General features: G+C 40.3%; 1 protein-coding gene across 1 annotated transcript in view; it reads left to right on the forward strand.

Moving 5' to 3' along the window:
- The window catches only part of PTPRQ (protein tyrosine phosphatase receptor type Q), an 814,679-nt gene that overhangs the window by 759,663 nt on the left and 30,820 nt on the right, over window positions 1-24,196 (forward strand). The window contains exons 54-55 of the mRNA XM_073651596.1: window positions 1,237-1,365; window positions 5,559-5,603. Of these exons, the coding sequence (XP_073507697.1) occupies window positions 1,237-1,365; window positions 5,559-5,603 (174 nt within the window). The remainder of the gene's footprint in view (window positions 1-1,236; window positions 1,366-5,558; window positions 5,604-24,196) is intronic.

Here is a 24,196-nt window from a genome sequence, read left to right on the forward strand (position 1 = left end):
TCCATTCTGCAGAAACTGAAGTTTAATCATATACGCTAACTAGGCAGGTTAGTGCACCCTTGGTGTGGCTTACTTTGCACACATTGCTCGCTGCAAGCAAGCGAGTGTTGTTAATCACGAGTGGAGGGAGGCAGAGAATGCAAAACCAGGATGTGGAATGATGCGCTGAGCTTCTTGGCCACACCAAAGGTGCACTGAGGCCCTAATTAGCATATTTGATTGGACTTTAGTTTCTGCACAAAAGAGGCAGTGATTAGAACACTAAATGTGCATTTTTAAGTGATATACTATACTATATCTCCTACAAAGCTATGTGCAAGTTGAGATAATAGGCTCCCTTTAAACTTAGACTAACCACCATTTTAATATTTCATAAATCAATAGGACATATGAAAATATGAAACTTTGAAATATATCTTATTAGACAAATCTGCTTCTTTCTCAGGATTAACTGTCATCTTCTGTGAAAATCTGTCTTCAAAGAATAGAGATTTTTTCAGATTTTACCCCTGAATTGACAGATTTTACAGATTTTTCTGATGAGATATAGCACCAAGTTGCTTATTTTCATGTGTACTATTAATTTGTGAAATAAAAAATAAAATGATGCTAACTCTTTAAAGTCGAACAAGAGTTTCATGATACCTAGTGCATGTGTAGGGTTACTAGGTATCATGATGAAACCTAAGATGGAAACAAAATGAGCATATTCCTCTGCTATAAGTAAGTAAAAAGCAATAGTGCATATAAATAACATAGGGTACTTAGTAAACACTGTTTTTGATTAAAAAAAAGTGTAAAAGCCATCCCATGGTCACATACAAGTCACAGTTCTAAGTACATATAGCCATAATATATCTCACAACTTCTCTCTTGGTCTCCAAAGACTAGGTATCTTCAGATAGTGAGCTGTGATGAATATTATGGCATATATAGGACGAGAATAAGAAAATCTAAAAGTAAGGGCAGGCAAATGGATAAACAAAATGTGTTGAGGAGTCAAGTCCAAGGTTATAGAAAGGTGCTAGGAGTAATCAAATAGAGAACAATACAGGAAGAAGATTTGTTCTACAATGTCCAGGTCAAGGTACATGTATGAGAAATTCATTATAGCAAGGGTCACATATTGCTGTACCTGTAGTGATTTGTCCCTCTTATCACATTATTTTACAGAATAAAATCTATCTACTAACATTTGAACCTTTTAACATATGGTTTTATTTATTATTCCTTTAGAATTAGGCAGAAGCAAAAAGAAGGTGGAACCTATTCTCCACGAGATGCCGAAATTATTGATACCAAATTCAAGCTAGACCAGTTAATCACAGTGGCAGACTTGGAACTTAAGGATGAGAGATTAACACGGTAAGCATACTCATGGCAAAACAGTAGTCCAAGAGGTCACCAGCCATGACCCCACCATGACCTATACTTGTTTGGAAGTGTTTGTCCTGCTCTTATTTACACAGGTCAGTAATATCCTCTTTCAAAGGCTGACCTGTGTCTTTCAAACCTCATAAGTAGTAGAACCGTATTCCTTTGTCTGCAGACTAAGAATGGATTTTACCACGACAGTCAACTTTACTGTAATATTTCATGTTTTCTTATGTATATATTATATGAAAATAGATTTATATATTATATTCTCTTTCACAATGGAATTATTACTACATTGCTACGGTTATAGTGTACACCGTGTACTGTATTCTCATGTGTAGAGATGTAACCAGTGCTAACATGACAGATGGTGCGTTACTTCAATAGCATAACACACTGTCTGTAAAGTAGCACACCATCTCTGTCATGTTGGCGCTTGCTCCAACTCTAGCTACTTATCCTGTTATATGATAACTGAATAAATTGGACCATAATATATTGCAAAAAGTTATATTAAGATCTTGTCTTTGGGTAGATCACCTATCAATCTTGCTTGTCCAAATTCATACCTGTAAAGGCAACCTAAATTTTAAAATATTTGATAGACAATCACTGATTTTGGAAACTAATCACAAAAGTATGATTTTGAAGTGGATTAGGCTTCACGTGTAAAATACCAATATTAGGACTGATTGGGCTAAATCGCTACCAAAAAAAGGAACATTTTAGCACACTCATCACACACTCATCCAACATACATTCCATACATTGCCAATAAATGTTTACCTCTTGCTTACAACCTTGCAAAAGTATTAAATGACACATTAAACGCTCTTCAAGAGCCTCCCCTGAACCCATTAGTCCTGCTTCATGACCACCTATTGGAAAGGTCATTTCCAGTGCCCCAATGCTCTGAATCATGGACTTCTAATGGATCTGACTAAGCAAGGTTAATGTAGTGGAATGATACTGTACACAGCTATTTCAACAAGTACCTGGTGGGCTGTTAAACAAGATTAGGTCCTCTGAGTAAACACTTAAAGGCTTGCTGGCTAAAGTGGGTATTAAAAAGTGTGAAACTCCTTTGGTTGTATAGATGCAAAAAAAAAAAATATATATATATATATATATAACAGACATGCAAAATTACCAAAATTACATAAAAAATAACACAGAATATAACTAAATCAATAAGAAAATACTGTTTTATTGATTTTGAATGAGTAGTAAATGACAGATCAATGTATATATATATATATATATATATATATATATACAGTACAGACCAAAAGTTTGGACACACCTTCTCATTTAAAGATTTTTCTGTATTTTCATAACTTTGAAAATTGTACATTCACACTGAAGGCATCAAAACTATGAATTAGCACATGTAGAATTATATACTTAACAAAAAAGTGTGAAACAACTGAAAATATGTCTTATATTCTAGGTTCTTCAAAGTAGCCACTTTTTGCTTTGATGACTGCTTTGCACACTCTTGGCATTTTCTTGATGAGCTTCAAGACGTAGTCACCGGAAATGGTTTTCACTTCACAGGTGTGCCATGTCAAGTTTAATAAGTGGGATTTCTTGCCTTATAAATGGGGTTGGGACCATCAGTTGTGTTGTGCAGAAGTCTGGTGGATACACAGCTGATAGTCCTACTGAATAGACTGCTAGAATTTGTATTATGGCAAGAAAAAAGCAGCTAAGTAAAGAAAAACGAGTGGCCATCATTACTTTAAAAAATGAAGGTCAGTCACTCCGAAAAATTGGGCAAACTTTGAAAGTGTCCCCAAGTGCAGTTGCAAAAACCATCAAGTGCTACAAAGAAACTGGCTCACATGAGGACCGCCCCAGGAAAGGAAGACCAAGAGTCACCTCGGCTTCTGAGGATAAGTTTATCTGAGTCACCAGCCTCAGAAATCGCAGGTTAACAGCAGTTCAGATTAGAGGCCAGGTCAGTGCCACACAGAGTTCTAGCAGCAGACACATCTCTCCAACAACTGTTAAGAGGAGACTTTGAGCAGCAGGCCTTCATGGTAAAATAGCTGCTAGGAAACCACTGCTAAGGACAGGCAACAAGCAGAAGAGACTTTTTTTGGGCTAAAGAACACAAGGAATGGACATTAGACCAGTGGAAATCTGTGCTTTGGTCTGATGAGTCCAAATTTGAGATCTTTGGTTCCAACCACCGTGTCTTTGTGCGACGCAGAAAAGGTGAACGGATGGACTCTACATGCCTGGTTCCCACCGTGAAGCATGGAGGAGGAGGTGTGATGGTGTGGGGGTGCTTTGCTGGTGACACTGTTGGGGATTTATTCAAAATTGAAGGCATACTGAATCAGCATGGCTACCACAGCATCTTGCAGCGGCATGCTGTTCCATCCGGTTTGCATTTAGTTGGACCATCATTTATTTTTCAACAGGACAATGACCCCAAACACACCTCCAAGCTGTGTAAGGGCTATTTGACCAAGAAGGAGAGTGATGGGGTGCTACGCCAGATGACCTGGCCTCCACAGTCACCAGACCTGAACCCAATCGAAATGGTTTGGGGTGAGCTGGACCGCAGAGTGATGATAAAAGGGCCAACAAGTGCTAAGCATCTCTGGGAACTCCTTCAAAATTGTTGGAAGACCATTTCCGGTGACTACCTCTTGAAGCTCATCAAGAGAATGCCAAGAGTGTGCAAAGCAGTCATCAAAGCAAAAGGCGGCTACTTTGAAGAACCTAGAATATAAGACATATTTTCAGTTGTTTCACACTTTTTTGTTAAGTATATAATTCCACATGTGTTAATTCATAGTTTTGATGCCTTCAGTGTGAATGTACAATTTTCATAGTCATGAAAATACAGAAAAATCTTTAAATGAGAAGGTGTGTCCAAACTTTTGGTCTGTACTGTATATATACTGTATATGTATATATTTATATATATATATATATACAGTATATACTGATAGACACACACGCACTGTTATGTTTTATGTAGCATTTTATTGCATAATTGCACAATTAAATGTAATATTTCAATCCAATTAGATCATTGAGAGTTCTGTTGGACGCAAATAATTGATATCATTTCACGGTGCGATAATTAATATGGAGAGAAAGCTGTGAAGAGCAGATAATCACAATACTAACTTCATTTATCATATAGAATGTACAGTAGAAGACAATCTAGTCTGTGCTGTTCTCTGTGTGAGATGGAGTGACACACATGAAGATGCGCACTTACATATAGGCCCCATTCATCAAGGATGGCATTTTGTATGCTATTTTTGACTAACAGTGCACTTGAGTAAGATGTACCAAATTGATTAAGAAGAATGCACCTTTTAATGAATTTATTGCATCTTTCAACTGCCGTGCATCACTGCAAATAAAGTACTCCATTCAGTTGTAACTTACACCATTTTTTAAATTAATTTCTTAGCCGCGCTCGGCCACACCCCTTCCCAGTTAAGCTCCGCACACTATTCAAAGAGTTGTTGGAGCTCTTAGGAACTGACATAAAACCACCAAAAGTCGAAAAAATGTCTAAATATTTTTACTGCCTGGAACTTTATTTTTATTCCACATCCTCTTCATACACATAAAGGTACATTATAAAATTTTAGCTACCACTAAGGGGAGCATAGAAGCATACTGCAGGCTGTTATTACATTACTATCAATGTATACTTAGAATACATTGAGCTCCTCAGCGCCATCTACTAATGAATTTATCAAAGTGATGTTCAAAGGTGTTCAAAGGTGGACATTAAAAGGGTTGTCCACTTTCATGAAAGTGAACCTTAAACAAACACAGCAGGTACTCCCCCTCCCGGGGTCCAGCACATGCTTCCTGCTATGGCTATGGTCTCAGTGTTTTGGTTGCAATGGTGACAACACTTCGACAGCACTCATCACCACTGTAACCAATCACTAATCACAGACGAGGCGAGAGCCACAGTGGGAAGCATGTGCTTGACCTAGGTAGGTGGAGGACCTGCTGTGTTTTTTATTTGGGGTCCTATAAATTCCACTAAATATAAAGTAAAAAAAGACGAATATGTACAATCTAGAAGTTTGTGTTTATTGTGTTACATATTATATTAGTATTTGCTTTTCAGTAACATTTCATGATATCATTCTGATAGTAGTCCACATTAGTAATGAATTAATTTTTGCTTCCAGATATTCTTCCTTTTTCTTTAGACGCAAGGACATATATGTGATCCAGTAAGTCAGCTATGGAGTAGTTGTGTGCTTTTCCATCCAGAGTCAAAGGATCTCGTATTTCCATCAAGCACTTCCAATGGAAGCTGAGATGGAAACACTAGACTCTAGGTAGTATATGGTTAAGCAGACAAAATACCACATAAATATTACTTCTGTTTCACATTGGGCATCGGAATCAATTACAATTTACATTAATCCCATTATGCATATTACAATATTTATACATGTATTTAATCTGTGATACTGATCATTAACCATATACTATGGAGCATAATACTTGCCTGTGTTAACATTTCAGGGTAGCTTATAGATTAATTGTATTAAGGTCCATTATATGTCACAACTGAATGGTAGCACATAAAAGAAAAACATTTTTCTTCTTCATTTGATTGATCATCCTATTTAAACAGTTATTTTTCCTTTCTGTCACTTTCACTCAATTCATGAAAAAATTGCTCAGATTGGCCATACTTCAATAAACTTTTATTGATTACATATATTTTTCTAGAATAATAGTAACCTATGAATTACCCTTGGTATCAACCAAAATAACGGTGAAACAATATGAATGTGAAACCAAGTCCAAAAAAAGTTGAGATACTGATCAGTGTGGATTCTCTTGTCAACAGTGTCAGACTGGTGTGTCTGGGGCCCACAGGAGGAATTGATCCTCGGGGGCCACCCTACAGCTATATGCAAATACCTGTTAGCCGATATCCCCGTTATAGTGGAGCGTCAACTGTAAATCACAGGCAGCTCCTGCACATCTGCTGTGCGCCACCATAACTGGGATGTACAATTACGTTAGTTTGCATTTAAGGGGTTCTTTGGTTAAAACAAGTTATCACCGATCCATGGGCTCCACAGGATAGGTGATAACTTATTGATCGTTTGTGTTCGAACATTGGAAAACACACTGATCGGAAGAATGGGGACATTTTGTCCCTGACAGGACACTTAGTTATCCCGATTTTAAAATGCAGCGGCAGGTGGAACAGCCACTGAGGGAATGAAAGGATCAGTGGTCAAGTCGCACATGAGTTCCAGTCTAATGGGATAAAAACTCCACCAATCGGTGCGGGTTCCAGTAGGCAGACCCTCACTAATCACTAATTTATCACTAATCCTGTGGAGAGGTGATTACTTGTTTTCCCCGGAGAACCCCAGTAAGTGCATCTTGTTCCAAGTATTTAATCACTAATGGAAATAAAGAATCTTCTAATTAATATCAGAGAGAACAAATGACGTCCATACACAACACAATCCACTATACCAACACCAATAGTACCACATACAAGGGAGAAATACTGCCACACCATGACCAGACCACATAACACCACCACATAGTGACCGAATAATACCACATACAAGGGAGAAATACCACCACACCATGACCAGACCACATATTAACAGCATATAGCGTCCAAATAATTCTCCATCATTACTCTCCCCCACCTCCTCCATCATTGATCTCCCCCATCCCCATCATTGCTCTCCCCACCTCCTCCATCATTGCTCTCCCCACCTCCTCCATCATTGCTCTTTCCCACCTCCTCCATTATCGTTCTCCCCCACCAATTCCATCATTGTTCTCCCCCACCTCCATCATTTTCATATCTCCTCTACCTCCTCCATCATCATTGCCATATCTTCCCCATCATCATTGCCATATCTTCCCTACCTCCTCCATCATCATTGCCATATCTCCCCCCACCTCCTCCATCATTGCCATATCCCCCTCACCTCTTCCATCATCATTGCCATATCTCCCCCCACCTCCTCCATCATCATTGTCATATCTTCCCCCACCTCCTTCATCATTGCCATATCTCCCCCACCTCCTTCATCATCATTGCCATATCTTACCCCCACCTCCTCCATCATCATTGCCATATCTTTCCCACCTCCTCCATCATTGCCATATCTCCCACCTCCTCCATCATTGCCATATCACCCACCTCCTCCATCATTGCCATATCTCCACCCACCTCCTCCATCATCATTGCCATATCTCCACCCACCCCCTCCATCATCATTGCCATATTTCCCCCCACCTCCTCCATCATCATTGCCATGCCATATCTCCCCCCCACCTCCTCCATCATTGTTGCCATATCTCCCCCCACCTCCTCCATCATTGCCATATCTTTCCCCACTTCCTCTACTGTCATCGCCATATCTCCCCCACCTCCTCTGTCATCATTGCCATATCTCCCCCACCTCCTCCATCATCATTGCCATATCTCCCCCACTTCCTCCATCATCATTGCCATATCTCCCCCACCTCCTCCATCATTGCCATATCCCCTGCCACCTCCTCCATCATCATTGCCATATCTCCCCCCACCTCCTCCATCATCATTGCCATGCTTCCCCAACCTCCTCCATCACCATTGCCATGCCATATCTCCCCCCACCTCCTCCATCACTATTGCCATGCCATATCCCTCCACATCCTCCATCACCATTGCCATATCTCCCCCCACCTCCTCCATCACCATTGCCATGCCATATCCCCCCACATCCTCCATCACCATGCCATACATATCTCCCTCCACCGCCTCCATCACCTTTCCCATATCTCCCCCACCTCCTCCATCACCATTGCTCTACCTCATCTCCCTCCAACTCCTCCATCACCATTGCCTTGCCATGTCCCCCCACATCCTCCATCACCATGCCATACATATCTCCCCCACCTCCTCCATCACCATTCCCTTATCTCCCTCCACCTCCTCCATCATTGTTGCTCACCCTCATCTCCCCCCACCTCCTCCATCACCACTGTATTAGTTAGAAAAAAACAAAACAAAAACACTTACCCTTTCTGCTTGTTCCCCCGCAGCATCGTCCTCGGCTTCCTGCCCGGCATCTTTCTCCCTGATACTGGCCCGCGCTGCATGGTGACGTCATCAAGCAGCGTAAGCCTGTGTCAAGGAGGATGCGCCGGGCCGGAAGCACAGGATGGATCCCACCGCCCCTCTGCCATTTTCCTCCTGTCAGCAGCGGAGCGGGAGGGATCGCATCGCTCCCTGCCCGCCGCACACTATGAGGGCAATCTGGCCATGGGGGTCCACGAAGCAAGCCAGATTGCCCTCATCAGCTGCACTGCAAGGGCCCCCCTCCACCTTCGGGCCCCGGTGCAGGAGCATCGGCGGCCATGTTAACCAGCGGGCCCCGTGCGTCCTGCTCCGGGGCCCGCCGAGGACCCGGGCCCACCGGAGAATTCTCTGGTGTCTCGGTGCCCCAGTCCGACCCTGCTTGTCAATATACATTAATGTTGGAACTGGACAGTGTATCACAAGTTGTATATACATGGCAGTTGGTGGGTATTATACCTAAGGTGCTTTCCTTTTTTTGCACCTTGTTTCACATATATATTATCTGATTGGTTGACTATAGTGGTTATAATATTTTATGCATTAATACTATTAATGGTTTTACCACTTTGAGTGTAAATTATTTGTACCCACCCATTCTAGTTTGTTTTATTCATGCAATGAGTAAGGATGGGTGTCAGAAACGCATCTGCGATTTCTATTTCTTGGATTTTAATGGATTGATAATAAAAGCTGGATGGACCCATTGCTGGCATTTTTCACCCATTCCATTCCATTTTTACATTTATCATGATGGATGTTGTAATATGAATAATCCAAGAATCCAAGGCACCTGGTAGTATCCTTCAAAAAAGTTTTATTGGCACCAGTGTACACATAAAAAAACAGACATGCGACATTTTGGCTACACAGGGCCTTTTTCAAGCCAGAAACAATGTGTACAGTGCATCTGTCTTGAAAAGGCCCTGTGTGATTGAAACGTTGCATTTCCATTTTTTTATGTGTATACTGGTGACAATAAAACTTTTTTGAAGGATACTACCCAGTGACTTGGATTCTTGGATTATTCGCAGTTTAACAAACGAGTAGAGGGTTGTTCCAAGTCTGCACGGGACACATAGAGGTGCATGGGATATACCTTTTTTAAATGTTGTAGTATGGTCATGTAAGACCATATGGTATGACTACACTGCCATATTTGGATTTTTAAAGGGGTGCTTTAAAAAAAATTACAGTTTGTTTAATCTTTGTGCTTAAAAAAATTTATATTTTTATGACTCTTGAGTTATAGTGTCTGATAAATAAGTAATATATTGTATGGCCCATGGGTGAATGATATGTTAATATCCTTGTAATATTATACATTACTGGTACCCTCTACTATGGACATAGTTGTATTCTGGTATGGGACCTATGGTCCAGTATTAGATATTTAAATAATAATAGTCATCAAATAATAGTGATTAGGAATGGGTAGTGCTCTTCTCAAAATAAGAACAGTCCAATAGACATAATCTTAACATGTTTGGAATTCCTTATTAACGGCTGTCATCTTATATTGTTGCTGGGTCCAAATAGCTTCAATTAAATTCTAAAAGTTGCTTTTTACTTTTTCCCCATCTAATAATTCAATATATAGGTATGAAAATTCAGAATATGTTTGGATTGTACATTTTATTATAATACAAGTATCATACTGTGAAACTAAGTTTGGTTTTCTTTAAATGATGTGCTTGAAAGTGCGGTATTTTATGTTTAGCCTTAAGTTCTTCAGCTCACTTATCCCTTATTTTCATCCAACTCTCCTTCCCTCTGAAGAACTGTCTGATAAGAAGATTAAATACAGATGTAGCAGGCTGCAATTGCTTTCATCCGTAGGGCATTGGACTGCTTTGTTCTGTCTCTAAGGATCGCAACTTGATGCTCTTAATAGGCAATGTGTTTTAACAGATGCATGTTCTCCTCTAATTTGAGCACAGGAACTGGTGCTATATTTAGGAGGCACAGGTAGCAGGTACCAGCTGCCAACCGGCACCTGCTGCATCATTAGAAAATGACACTTTTATCAGTACCTATTTGTATAAAACTATACAGCACTTTCTGTTAGATTTTTTTTTGTTCACTCAAGTAAAATAGCTATCTATGTGACAATATAACTGTCTGTTATATAAATAACTTCATACTGTACCAACCATGTTAAATTCTTCCATAAGGAAAAATATTTCCACAGGCTGTTTCTCCTACTGTTTAAAAGTCATTTATAGGTCTTCTACTGGGTGTCTTCCATTTACCTCCTACCATTGTGACAAGGAATCCTGCATCAAAGATGGCTGTCACAGTGGCATGGAGAGCAGTTATAAACCTGCATCATGTCTACACAGCACAGAAAAGGTTGGGTTTAGACTTACTAGTGCACTTCCATTACTACTACGGTGGCCATCGTGGATGCAGGAGGACCAGAACACTGGCAGCAGGAGGAAAATTGAAGGTACCAAGTAGGGTAAGTATATATGACATATGCCGGGGTGGAGGGTTGCCTTGAGTGTTTATAAATGTAGACCGATTACCAGAAAAGCCTCCAACAGGCCCAAGCTTTGCCACAGTTGGACTCCTAGATCTAGTAAACGAAAATTTGTTTAGAGCTGACTTTAGAGTCAACTACTTGCCATTATTAGTAACCTATAGACCATTGGTGATAGGTCTTTTTTGTACAATGATATCAATATACAATGAGAGATTAAAATTGGACATGCATATCTATTATATACTGTAGATGAAAGGGAGGCCCTTGGAACTTCCAATGATATGCCCATGGAAGCCTGATCTGAGACTGATTTAAGTATTAGTTAACAGAGACACTTATCTGTGGTAGGTCTGTTTTGGACTTTTGGCAGGATAAATGAGTAGATTGTAGAACACTAACTGTAAATAGTTTATATATTTAATGGCTTTGTCTCATTAGAGAAAATAACAACAATTTGTCATGCACTTTTCACATATACAAGGTGCCTAAAGGAATATGTCAGCAGGTTCTTACTACCTCATCTGAGAGCAGCATGATGTAGGCAAATAGACCCTGAATCCAATGATGTATCACTAAGGTTACTGTGTGCGGTAGTTCTGAAACAATCAGAGTTTTAAGATTTAGCAATGCAGCAGAGCTGAGAAAGCTAACCTCGCCCACAAAAGGCTCTGTGTGTCCATTGTCTATTGACAGTGAGCAGCTTATAATAGGAGTGGGCAGAGTCGGACTTGCAAGCGCGCCCCAGCTATTCACAGCAATGATAATCTCCTACTGATAAAACTTTCAGTGTAAGTAAACAACAGCACACAGCTTGATAAATGACACATCTTTGAATTTTGTTTTAACCCCTACCTCATGCTGTCCTCAGATTACATAGTAAAATCCTGATGACAGATTCCCTTTAATGCACAGCTTGGAAATATACTTGTCATGGGATTTCGGAACATGGGAGTCAGTGGTTGCAATGGAGGTGCTCAGCCCCCAGTGATCACTCATATATTGCAGTTGATTTTGAAGTAATAAGCCACAGCAATCCAAGCATTTTTCCTGAAGGGGCTCATACCCGGAAAATGCAGTATAAAATTGGTACCAGTTATATGCTTTTACAGAGCAACTTATTGCTCTGGTTCATAGAGGTGTACATATGACCTAATTAGGTTTATGGACATAGGTTGTCCATATTTCTCATTCCTTAGAAGGAAACTACCTTCTCACTTATCCTATTTAAGGGAGTTTGAGGTACTTAGCTGATATTAATATATGGCCACTCATTTGCCCTCCATTAGGCCGGTTTCACACATCCATGAAACATGGACTTTTCTTGCATTAGAAGAGCTAGACTGACCGCTGTGATATGAAGCAGTTAGCTCAAGTTGGGAGACCAGGTGGTTGGACCAGGTCTTCCAATACGAGAACAGTCCATACTTCACACAGGCACAGAAAGGCCCTGAATGAGAAGCCTCTTTGTATGATACCATAGTCAAGAACACGGACATGAGCTGTCCACATTGGACATCCCACAAGTAAAATACTTTAAATACTTTAAGAGTGTTAACTAGTGTTGAGCATTCCGATACTGAAATATCGGGTATCGACCGATATTCGCGGTATCGGAGTTTCGATACTGAGTTCCGATACTTTTAGAATATTGAATACCGGAATCGGAAGTTCCCATAATGTCTGCGCTCTGCAGTGTCTTTGAAGGATGACAAGCTGGATTGCAGCGCTCAGCTTACTGTACTTGTCATTTAGTGTTAAAGGATTTATTTAAAAAAATAATAGTGTTTTCATGCACCGTCTCTTTAAAAAAGCCGTCCTGCAATTCAGCAGCGGCATACACCGGTACCTGACAATTTACAACAGAAAGAATAGAGCATCACACATAGATTAGATAGATAGAAACATGTCAGTCACATATATAAGAAGTACAGTGATGGTGTTGATTACTGTACTTGTCATTTAGTATTAAAATAAAGGATTTATTAAAAAAAAATTGGCGTGGGGTTCCCCGTAATTTTAGGCTCTAGCGGAGGTTAAGCAGACGGCTGGGGCAGATGTTTGAAGCCTGGGAAGGGGGTAATACCCACGGAGCTTCCCAAGCTACTAATATCAGCCCCCAGCTGAATACCTAGCCTTTACTAGCTATTAAAATGGGGACCCCCCCAAAAAAATGACGTGGGGCCCCCCCTATTTTAATAGCTAACAAAGGCTAGGCAGACAGCTGGGGCTGATATTAATAGCCCAGGAAGGGTGCCATGAATATTGGCCCCCTCCCAGGCTAGAAACACCAGCCGTCAGCCGCCACAGAAATGGCGCATCCATAGTATGCGCCAATTCTGGCACTTAGCCACGCTCTTCCCACTGCCCTGTAGCGGCGGCAGTGGGGTAATAGGGCTGGGGTTGATGTCAGCTTATAATGCCAGCTGACATCAAGCCCAGGTTAGTAATGGAGAGGCGTCTATAAGACACCCCCATTACTAACTCCATAGTCAAAGTTAAAAAAAAAAGACAAACACCCAGAATAAAGTCCTTTAATTGAAATAAACACACAATTTTAAATTAAACCATACTTACCATCACGTCCATTCCAGCTGAAGCCAATGTCTTCTGCAATAAAAGTAAAATAATAAGGCAACCTCATCCTTACCTTTCCATGGTTCCCACGACAGCTTCAGCTCTGCTACATTGACATGACAGGCTGGATCGCAACAGAACGCTGCCATCCAGCTTGCCATGCCGCAGAGACTGAGAAGCGCAGGCATGCTTGTGCTCCTCAGTGTCTCACTGTGACGGCATCCAGATGAGCCGAGTTCATGTCCAAATGTCCAATGAACTCAGCTCACCTCATGCACGTCACTGACAGCGTGGGAAATTCTCCTGCTCAAGCGCTGAGCACAGGAGAATTTTCCCACGCTGTCAGTGACGTGCATGAGGTGAGCTGAGTTCATTGGACATGAGCTCACCTCATGCATGTCACTGACAGCGTGGGAAAATTCTCCTGCTCAAGCGCTGAGCACAGGAGAATTTTCCCACACTGTCAGTGACGTGCATGAGGTGAGCTGAGTTCATTGGACATGAGCTCACCTCATGCACGTCACTGACAGCGTGGGAAAATTCTACTGCGCTCAGCGCTTCAGCAGGAGAATTCTCTCACGCTCACTGCAAGCGCAAAAGAATTTTCCCACGCTGTCAGTGACGTGCATGAGGTGAGCTGAGTTCATTTGACATGAACTCGGCTCATCTGGATGCCGTCACAGCTTCTCAGTCTCTGCGGCATGGCAAGCTGGATGGCAGCTTTCGGCTGCGATCCAGCCTGTCATGTGAATGTAGCAGAGCTGGAGCCGTCGTGGGAACCATGGAAAGGTAAGGATGAGGTTGCTTTATTATTTTACTTTTATTGCAGGAGATCGTTGGCTTCAGCTGGAATGGGCGTGATAGTAAGTATGGTTTAATTTAGAACAATAAAGAATTGTGTCTTTATTTCAATTAAAGGACTTTATTCTGGGTGTTTGTTTTTTTTTTTTGACTTTGACTATGGGGTTAGTAATGGGGGTGTCTTATAGACGCCTCTCCATTACTAACCTGGGCTTGATGTCAGCTGGCATTATAAGCTGACATCAACCCCAGCCCTATTACCCCACTGCCACCGCTACAGGGCAGTGGGAAGAGCGAGGCTAAGTGCCAGAATTGGCACATCCTATGGATGCGCAATTTCAGGGGTGGCTGACGGCTGGTGTTTCTAGCCTGGGAGGGGGCCAATATTCATGGCACCCTTCCTGGGCTATTAATATCAGCCCCCAGCTGTCTGCCTAGCCTTTGCTAGCTATTAAAATAGGGGGGACCGCACGTCATCTTTTTGAGGGTCCCCCATTTTAATAGCTAGTAAAGGCTAGGTATTCAGCTGGGGGCTGATATTAGAAGCTTGGGAAGCTCCGTGCGTATTACCCCCTTCCCAGGCTTCAAACATCTGCCCCAGCCATCTGCTTAACCTCCGCTAGAGCCTAAAATTACGGGGAACCCAACCCCCAATTTTTTTATGAATAAATCCTTTATTTTAACACTAAATGACAAGTACAGTAATCAACACTATCACTGTACTTCTTATATATGTGACTGACATGTTTCTATGTATCTAATCTATGTGTGATGCTCTATTCTTTCTATTCTAAATTGTCGGGTACCGCTGCTGAATTGCCGGCCGGCTTTTTTAAAGAGACGGTGCATGAAAACACTGTTGTTATTTTTTTTAATAAATCCTTTACACTAAATGACAAGTACAGTAAGCAACACTGTCACTGTACTTCTTATATATGTGACTGACATGTTTCTATCTATCTAATCTATGTGTGATGCTCTATTCTTTCTGTTCTAAATTGTCGGGTACCAGTGTATGCCGCTGCTGAATTGCCGGCTTTTCATGTCATTCTACATTATTCTTAGTTGTTTTCCTTCATGTAGAATTAACCTACAAGGAAAGAAAGGGTTCATTTTTATTCCGATATTTGTGTCCCATTGACTTGCATTGGTTTCCGGTATCGGAATCGGTGATATCCGATACTTTTTGGGTATCGGTCCGATCCAATCCGATCCGATATTTCCCGATATCAGAAGGTATCGCTCAACACTAGTGTTAACATGTGCTCCTCTAAATGTGGAATTATTTGTAATTAATAAATGGGTTGTTTTTTTAGTGAAATTTGGATATTTGCTGGGCAAAGTGTAGGTAGATTGGAGCCATTTTTCAATGACATAACAAGAATGCCTAAAGGTTTAGAATTCAAAGTTATCCTTTATATAACACATTTGTTTCTATTAATGCCCTGAACATGCAAATATATTTATGAAGTGCTTAGTCTGTTGCAACATTAGTAAATGTAGAGTACATACTGTCCAGTAAATTCCTGAGATTTTTAGGCAGTCTTTGTGTTCCATGTCACTTGATACATTGCCTCCTCTATATCTTCATATTTCACATTGAATTTTTGCAGTAAATATCTATTTCTACATTGTGCCAGTGACCACCATACTCTCAATGTCAAATCAATGTCAAAACAACAGGCATGATACATCTTTCAGCAGATATTGTTTAGTAAAACTGCAGCCTTCAGGATGTACAGGTCATTCTACCATTTCAACAATGTTTAAAAATAAGGAAATGTATAGAGAGCTAACAAGACCATTGTTTATGTTTGGAAAACTGGATTTCACCATTGTTTCTATGTTCCTCTAAAATCGTAATTCAATACTTTGCTTCCACGTCCAGCTTTACTCAACTTAAAAATCTTTGAATTCATGAAGACTGTTGTTCTGTGCACCAGTCTTCATCTACTGACTGTGTTAGATGCAAAAAAAATTATAACAGAAGCACATCCCACTTAATTTTAGTGCATCCTTGAGGTGTTGTGCACCAGAAACTAAAATTAATGTAAGCTTTCATTTGATGTATATTTTCAATTTATGCAAGTTTCTGGTATACAGTATGTAGAATCTGCCAGGCTGTGGAAAGCAATGTCCCATCTGAATATGGGAGGGCTATTGTAAAAACAGAAAACTTGTGACATTTTTGGAGGAAAACTCAGGTAAAGTGTTTAAATTCCTCCCATAGTCTTTAAGTCTTTAAAATGTCTCCAGTGTAAATGAAACTTCAACAAGCAAGCCAAAATCCTTTTCAAAAGACAAAATTCTAAATTTGTAGAATAAAGTGACATGTCATATGTTTTACATCTACTGTACGTGTATACTTGCTCCCTCTGCTTCCACTCCTGATGCCAGGCAGTGCTGTTGCTGGCAATGATGGGCGATAATTCAGCATTTCTTCATAATATTCTATGACTTGTGGCGCTGTCCAGGCAGAGATCTTGGGGTTTAATTCCTGACTCTGGTTCCTAATTAGAGATGAGCAGATTGATTCGCGGCGGGTAGATTTCAAGTCAAATTTCCTTAAATTTGCAGTTTCATGCAAATTTGAATATTTTGAGATTCTATTTGCGGTTTGTAAAAAAAAACGTACTTGTCACCACTTCCCACACTACTGAATCATCAGAGAGTAGGCAAACGTCATGTTGCATTGCCTCCGGGCTTCCCTATAATACCCATCAGCTATGTTGTGTTACAGATTATCATACCTTGTACAGTGATGATCAATACATGGGCTATCATGCGTGTAAGCTCTTATGGTCAGTGGGGTCCTCTCTCTCACCCATGTGTATTTTATGAGCAATTACAAGATTTTCAATATTGAAATTCACTGCGAATAAAGTTTCGAGGGAAAGTTTACCGAAGTCGGCAAATTTGAATGTCAGAAGATTTGCTCATCTCTATTTCTAAATACACTCTCATGTGAGTCAAGCTTGGGTGGGGCTTCACACTATAAAAACCTGTAGCTCCCTGTCTCCATTGTAATAAGTTTATCTTACTCTGGTTTACTACCGTTTTCTCTGCTCTTGCTTTGATAGTTTGATTTCTGTTTCTGACTTCAGTTATTCTGTTGCCTAATGGTTGTGTTCCTGTTCCTGACATTTTAGTACTGACCTGACTTCCTGACCAACCACTGCCAGCCCGCTATGTCAGCCAGCAGCCTCTCCATGAACCAAACCGAGTGGCCCCTGTGTAAGTCTATGTCTTAGTACATGGATTAAAGGGTGAAGGCCAGTGCACCCCTGGAGATCTGCTAGATGGAATGTCTAGCACAAATCCTGCCGTGAAAACCTTATTAAGAGCTGCTAATCTACCATGTTTAGAGTTCCTCCTTAACAGTATACAACTTGGGACCTTCTTATTCTACTTTTTAGCTTCCTGAATTGATTTAATTATATTTTATTTTTACCTGCAATATACTTGGTATACGCAGAAATTAAACATCTTTGCAATAATATATTTATTTGCAAGATTTGATCTTTACATTGATTGCAACGATTATACATTGAATAAAATATATACATGCATCCCAACTATAGAGCACATTTTTAATTCTTAGATACTGAAAATTAAACTATGTTAAAATGCTCCACATTTATTTCAGTGGTTTCATAAATTTGTCTAATTTTAAGACTTTCTAGTCCAAGTTTATTCTACCTTTTAGTTGGCTTAATATATGTCAAAAATTTGAACCCAAATTTTTGCCCGTGGTGTTTATGTTAAGCCATGCCCCTTTCTCAGTAGACTATGCCCATTTACAGCAAAGGTACACATCCACATGTCGGACGAGGTGTGAAAAGTGTTTAAAACACTTTGTAAATAGGATCAAGACAAGTGGAAGACTCTTTTGGTGCAAAAAAAAGCCAGATTTCTGGTGCATTTGTTACACACATTTATGGGTTTCATAAATATACCCCAATGTGTTTTACGTGGACTTGCTTGAATGTGAGGGCAGTAGCTAATGTATATTTGTAGAAAATGTAGGCTCATTCTTGGTAGGTATGGAGTGCCGGTACAGTGTACATGTAGTGTATGTGTGTATTAGTCTTCTTTTGAATTGTTGTCCATAGTGTCCACATCGTAACTACTTTGAATAACTACAGTCATATATATTCTACATATGCCAATGTAGAAAGTACTGACCCTGCCAAACAGTTAGCACAGCTGCATGAGCAGTACAAACCTCTGTGATTAGGGTTTCATTGTAAGCAGCAAATTTTGCTGAATTTTGTAGAATACAAGATACTTATGTAAACAATATATGCAATTTAGCTATTCAGCTCTATTTAAGTACCATTCACTGTTCCCTTTTATGCATAGTAAAATACAGTTATGATGATGTCATAAGCGCTTAGATATTTGACCAAGTCTTAAGCCCATGTGAAAAGTATACAATAAACTCCCCAAGACACCGGATTTTACTGTGATATTAATATGTATAAGGTAATTCCCTTTTAAGTTCATGTACCCACTCTCCGTTAAGAAATCAATTTCTGCTTTATATGACACTGTGACATTAATCTGCTTTGGCAACAGAAATGCATGGTTTCTCAGTTTATGCCCGAACTGTAATATGAGCAAAATAAGACCTTTTCTAGACTTAAAACCCAGACATGAAACTGTACACCAAATAAAGGATATCCACAGTTTAAAATAAAAATCTTTTTTTTTTTTTATATAATAATAAAAAAAAAGACTGATACGCAAATACCCAAAATGTAATATTCGGCCACATGCATCCATAAATTTGATTTTTTATGGTTGACATGGAAATAAGCATTCTTACTGCAGACACATTTGTTAGTCTACATGCACAGAGGTAAAGGTTACTTAGGCAGGGTGTAGGATGTCGAATTATATCTGAAAAGAAACAAAGACAGCAATATGTTCTTACTTGTCAGGGATATTTGTAATGTATGAAATCGCTTAACTCGATGCTGTCCAGCTTTTCCATAAGGTGGACAAGATATAGGGGAAAAGTACATGTTTTTCATTTAATTAAAGCAATGGTCTGACAAGTGAGAAGACAGGTTTCTAGAGCAGACTGGGGATAAGAAAGCATAGTGTCATTCCAAGTAAGGTTAATATGAAGAATTTCTTGACTTTTGGATATGGGACGGACCCCCACTCCACATTAAAACAACCATAACTACAGTAAACCTAAACACTGAAATAAATACATTAAACACATTATTTTGGTTGTCAAAATGGCCACAGCTTTATTTAAATCACAGGATTAAAACAATCACAGTAGAAGTCAGGTGAGGTGCTAGTACATTGGGATTCACAAATACTATGATATCCCCAGCTGTCTGACATACAGCACCAGGACAGACAGTCATAAAGGGGCGGCACTCACTGGCTTGCCATTCCAACACAGCGAGTAAATTTTCAGGTCACCAATGACCTTATTATCCTCACTCCTGTGCTTAACCAACGTACCTGCCTCGAATGACGTTACCATTACAAGATCCCTCAGGCTGCCCAACAAAGTCGATCCTGTTTACCACCATAAGGTTTTACCTCCTCTATTAATTAAAATGAGTCCACCTTAACTTGTCTGCAACATCCACCTAACCCATAAAACTGCAAAGCTGTGACGGGTTATAAATTCCAAGCCACATATGACACTTTTAGCCTTTTTCTTTTTTAAATTAAACACCTATTTTACTTCGGTAAACGTATAAAGTAGATGCCCCTGAAAAAGCATTAAGGGGACTAAACTTGTCAAACCTCCGACTCACAGAGTCATCCTACAGAGTTCAGGAGAGGAAAACCCTCTGTGGAGCAAACCTCCAGGGAACCATGGCCAAAGGATTACCCTTCCCTTGGGCTTAGAAGGTTAATGCTAATGGTAACTCTTTATAGCCATGATAAAATTGGACATAGTATAAGATATACAAAGGCTAATTAAACAAATACAATAAAGCATTCACCATTATACACGTAGTAGTTAAATAACACGTTGTAGGACACTGATTATAACAGAGCGGGAGGGTGGGTGATGTTTCCTCCAGTTCTTCTAGTGAGAGAAAGAGAGAGATAAAAATAAGACAGAGAGTTCCATCTTCTATATAAGCCCCACACTTAACACAGTAAGACACCAGGCTCAGACATACTGTGCTCCTTCCTCTTAAAGCAGAAGCACTCTTGCTTAAAGTCTACACTGCTATACAAACAAAGCTGCAGGAGTTAAAGGTCCACCCCTCCCAAAGTCATGTCCCCCTCTGCTTAGTGCTCTGGGGGTTTCTTTAAATATAGTCATTTACATTAGATAAGGGTGGAAAGTAGTTCAACAAGCTTTCCACAAAGCCCCCATGAACATACACATTTTGCTGTTTATTTTACTGTTAATTTGTGTGAAGAAAAAGAATAAAAGGCATCTAAAATGCAGATTTTCGTGTACAAACAGGGAAATTAAACAGACTCAAGATTGGGCTGTTTGTGATACTTCATTACACATAATTTGTTAGGTTTTCTTATAGAGGAAAGACACACAACAAGAACATATAAACTATATACCAATTATATCATTGGCGAGGGGTGAACCCAGCATGCCAAAGCAACAAGTGCTAAGCATCAAGCCACTATTAAGCTCATTAATATTTTGGCAGTGGCCATCTGATTTGTCCATTTAAAACTAATGTCATTAATGTAAAGTCGCTGTGATGTTGATTAAACCATGCCTTTCTTTTAGAAGTCTGTGCTTCTGTTTTAGAGAAATCCATCTTCAATTGTTTTATGTAAATTAGCCGCAAGTTCAGTGGGGCTGGAGAATTCACTTACAAATCTCCTGCCACTTTTCACTATTGCCCACCCGCTGCCTGCCTCCAGTCAGTAACTAACAGGTTATTCTTGTATCAGTGACCTGCCTCCCTCACTCGAGGTTTAACGCAAGCTTCGTTATCCCTCAGGACAGTAAATGAGCAGTAAGGTTCTCATGAAGAAGACTATCAGTGTCTGGTGCAATCTGCAAACTGTGCAGATCAGCAATGATGGCGCTTTTACTAGATCTCGAGTGGGGGAAGTAGGTCACTGGAAAAAGAGTGACCTGTCAGTCACAGGCAGGAGGCAGGCAACAGGCGGGGAATAAGAAAGAGAGGCAGCCATGCTGTACTTGAGACTCATATGCATAGAAATTAGAGTATGGATTTTTCTAAATCTGAAACAAGGATTTCTAAAAGAAAGGTAAGGATTTAATCAACATTTCAGCAATTTTACAAAGATGATAGGTTCCCTTTAAGGTAGATTTAGACGTGGTAGGAATGATGTCTAACTTTGTTCATACATTTCCTACCTAAAATAATATTATACTTAACTGCTATGCCTTACCATTTACAGTATTTATAGGTAGAATTGTAGCCAAATCTAGCCAGTTGGCCCTTTGCTAGGTCATGCATTTGCGCAAAATAACTAGAATGCTTACTAATGATCCTCTTGAAACGAGGTTTATTTAAAATATAAAGTTGGAAGCTTATGCTGAGAGTCCTCATGATATGTGTGTAGCTAGCTTCTGAATCCAATACCGAGTCACAATGTAGATCATGCAGTAAATGTCATATGAAAAGAATAATGGAAATAGGAAAATGCGTATTAATGTGTACTTTATATAACATTACTCAATTATTTTACCTTTTATCCTAACAGTGCCAGTATTATTTAAAGCAGAGGGTTGAGGTTCAGCAGACACATTACGCCAGCATGTAACAGCATACACATAAATAGTTTAGGAATTTCTAAATCCTGAAAGTACATCTCCTGTAATCCACATAAAAGGAACGGTCACCGCCAAAATACAGTCATGGCCAAAAGTGTTGGCACCATTGAAATTGTTCCAGAAAATGAAGTATTTCTCCTAGAAATGCAATCATACATGTTTTGTTTATTTCCTTTGTGTGTATTGGAACAACACAAAAAAAAATAGAGGAAAAAAAGGCAAACAACATAATTTCACACAGAACCCCAAAAATGGGCCTATTGTGTGCGGGTGGCCGGGCACAGGCAGTGTCAGTGCACACAAGTCAGCTGACGTTAGGCACCATTTCTGCAAAGAGAGCATTGTCAATCAGAAGGGGAGAAACCCCAACATGCAAAATGAAGGGGTATAAAAATGCACCAAACCCTTGGCCAGGTCTTGCCATTTTCTGAGGCACTGCACCAGTAACAATTATAGTGCTTGTATGATTTTTATAGGAGCCAAGTCCCCTATATCATGGTACAGCTCATTTAAAATGTATTTTGGGAGTGACAAACTTCCTGTAATGAGGAACTGTCAGCAGTGTTTTAGGGTCGCAACCAGAGGTAGTGATAACAGTTGGTGAGAATTGATTCAAGGGAGCAAGTTCACTGACCATATCAACAATGTGTGGGCGCTTGACAGGAGCCATGGGAACTGCCTATTACCTCCCAGCATCCCTGGATCTCCTTTTTATTAGCCTGGTTCGATGTCATCATTGCAATGTGAAGGACATATATTGTTGCGCCATCTTGCCGTCAAATGAAATGTGGTTCTCAAGGCTCCCATTCCTCGGCCACAGAATAATCATGTGGCTGATGGACCGGCTACTGTAGTAGTGATGTGACTCCACGTTCCTTCAGCTCTCCCCACCTGGTGCAGTACATGTCTAATTGATTAGCAGTCTAGGCACAGGCTGTTATCTGTAGATACTGTCACACTGAGGCTATGTGCCCACATAGCAGATTTGATGCAGAGCGTTTTTGCCTCTCTCTGGCAGAAATAAACGCATGCAGATTTACATGCATTTTTTTCTGCCAGAGAGAAGCGTTTTTTCAGCGTTTTTTCAAGCACTTTTCCAAGCGATTTTGAGCATCACTTGGAAAAGTGCTTGGCAAGTTGGTCACACTATATAAATGCATGCAACCGGCATGGATTTATATTGTGTGACCAACTTAGATGCTTTAAATGCAACATCTATAGTAAAAAAAAAGAATTAAAAAGTTAAAAATAAAAAAACCTATATACTCACCTCTCCGGTCTTCTCCCGGCCAGCATCTCGCGGTGTACTGGCAGGACCTGCAGTGACATAATTTAGTCAGCTGATGGTCACGTGACAATCACCTGACCGCTGACGTCAGCGGTCGCGTGACCATCAGCTGATTAAATGACGTCACCGCTGGTCCTGCAAGTACACCACGGGACGCCGAGGAGAGAGGACGCAGCCGGGAGGAGACCGGAGAGGTAAGTATACAGGTTTTTTTTATTTTTACCTTTTTTATTTCTTTTTTTCACCGGGATGAAGAGGATTTGTTGTCTCCTCTTCATCTTGGGTACCACACGCACCGCGATTACGCTGCAAATTCGCGGCCATTGAATTTAATTGAAATGCAGCAAATTCACATATACTGTACCTGCGGGTTTGCTCCATTTCAATGTTCCTCAATGGCCGTGAATTTGCAGTATAATCGCAGTAGAAATAGTCATGCTGCATTTTGCAACGCAATGCGAATTCGGCGTGCAAATTAGCACAGCACATCCGAATTCACATTGCTTTGCATGGCAGACGGTTTTACAAGCGTTTTCGCGGAATTTTCCTGGGCGTAAAAGCGCCGCAAAAACGCTACAAGAACGCTACATGGGCACATAGCCTAAAGCTTCTGTCTGTGCTGTCAATCTAGCCAGCATGAACACTACTGATTGGTGAGAATTGAAGAGGAGCCATGGACTTAAAGTGCACTTGCAACACCCAGAGTATTTACAATCTAGTTTACATATGGGTAAAATTAAGGATTTCTGTGCAATGAAGAAATGGATTAGGAAGATATAAGTATGCTTAGAGATAGCCTATACAGCC

This window comes from Phyllobates terribilis, unplaced genomic scaffold (genome assembly GCF_046119375.1).
Source record: "Phyllobates terribilis strain yellow unplaced genomic scaffold, ASM4611937v1 Scaffold_11__3_contigs__length_659146591, whole genome shotgun sequence".
NCBI lineage: Eukaryota > Metazoa > Chordata > Amphibia > Anura > Dendrobatidae > Phyllobates > Phyllobates terribilis.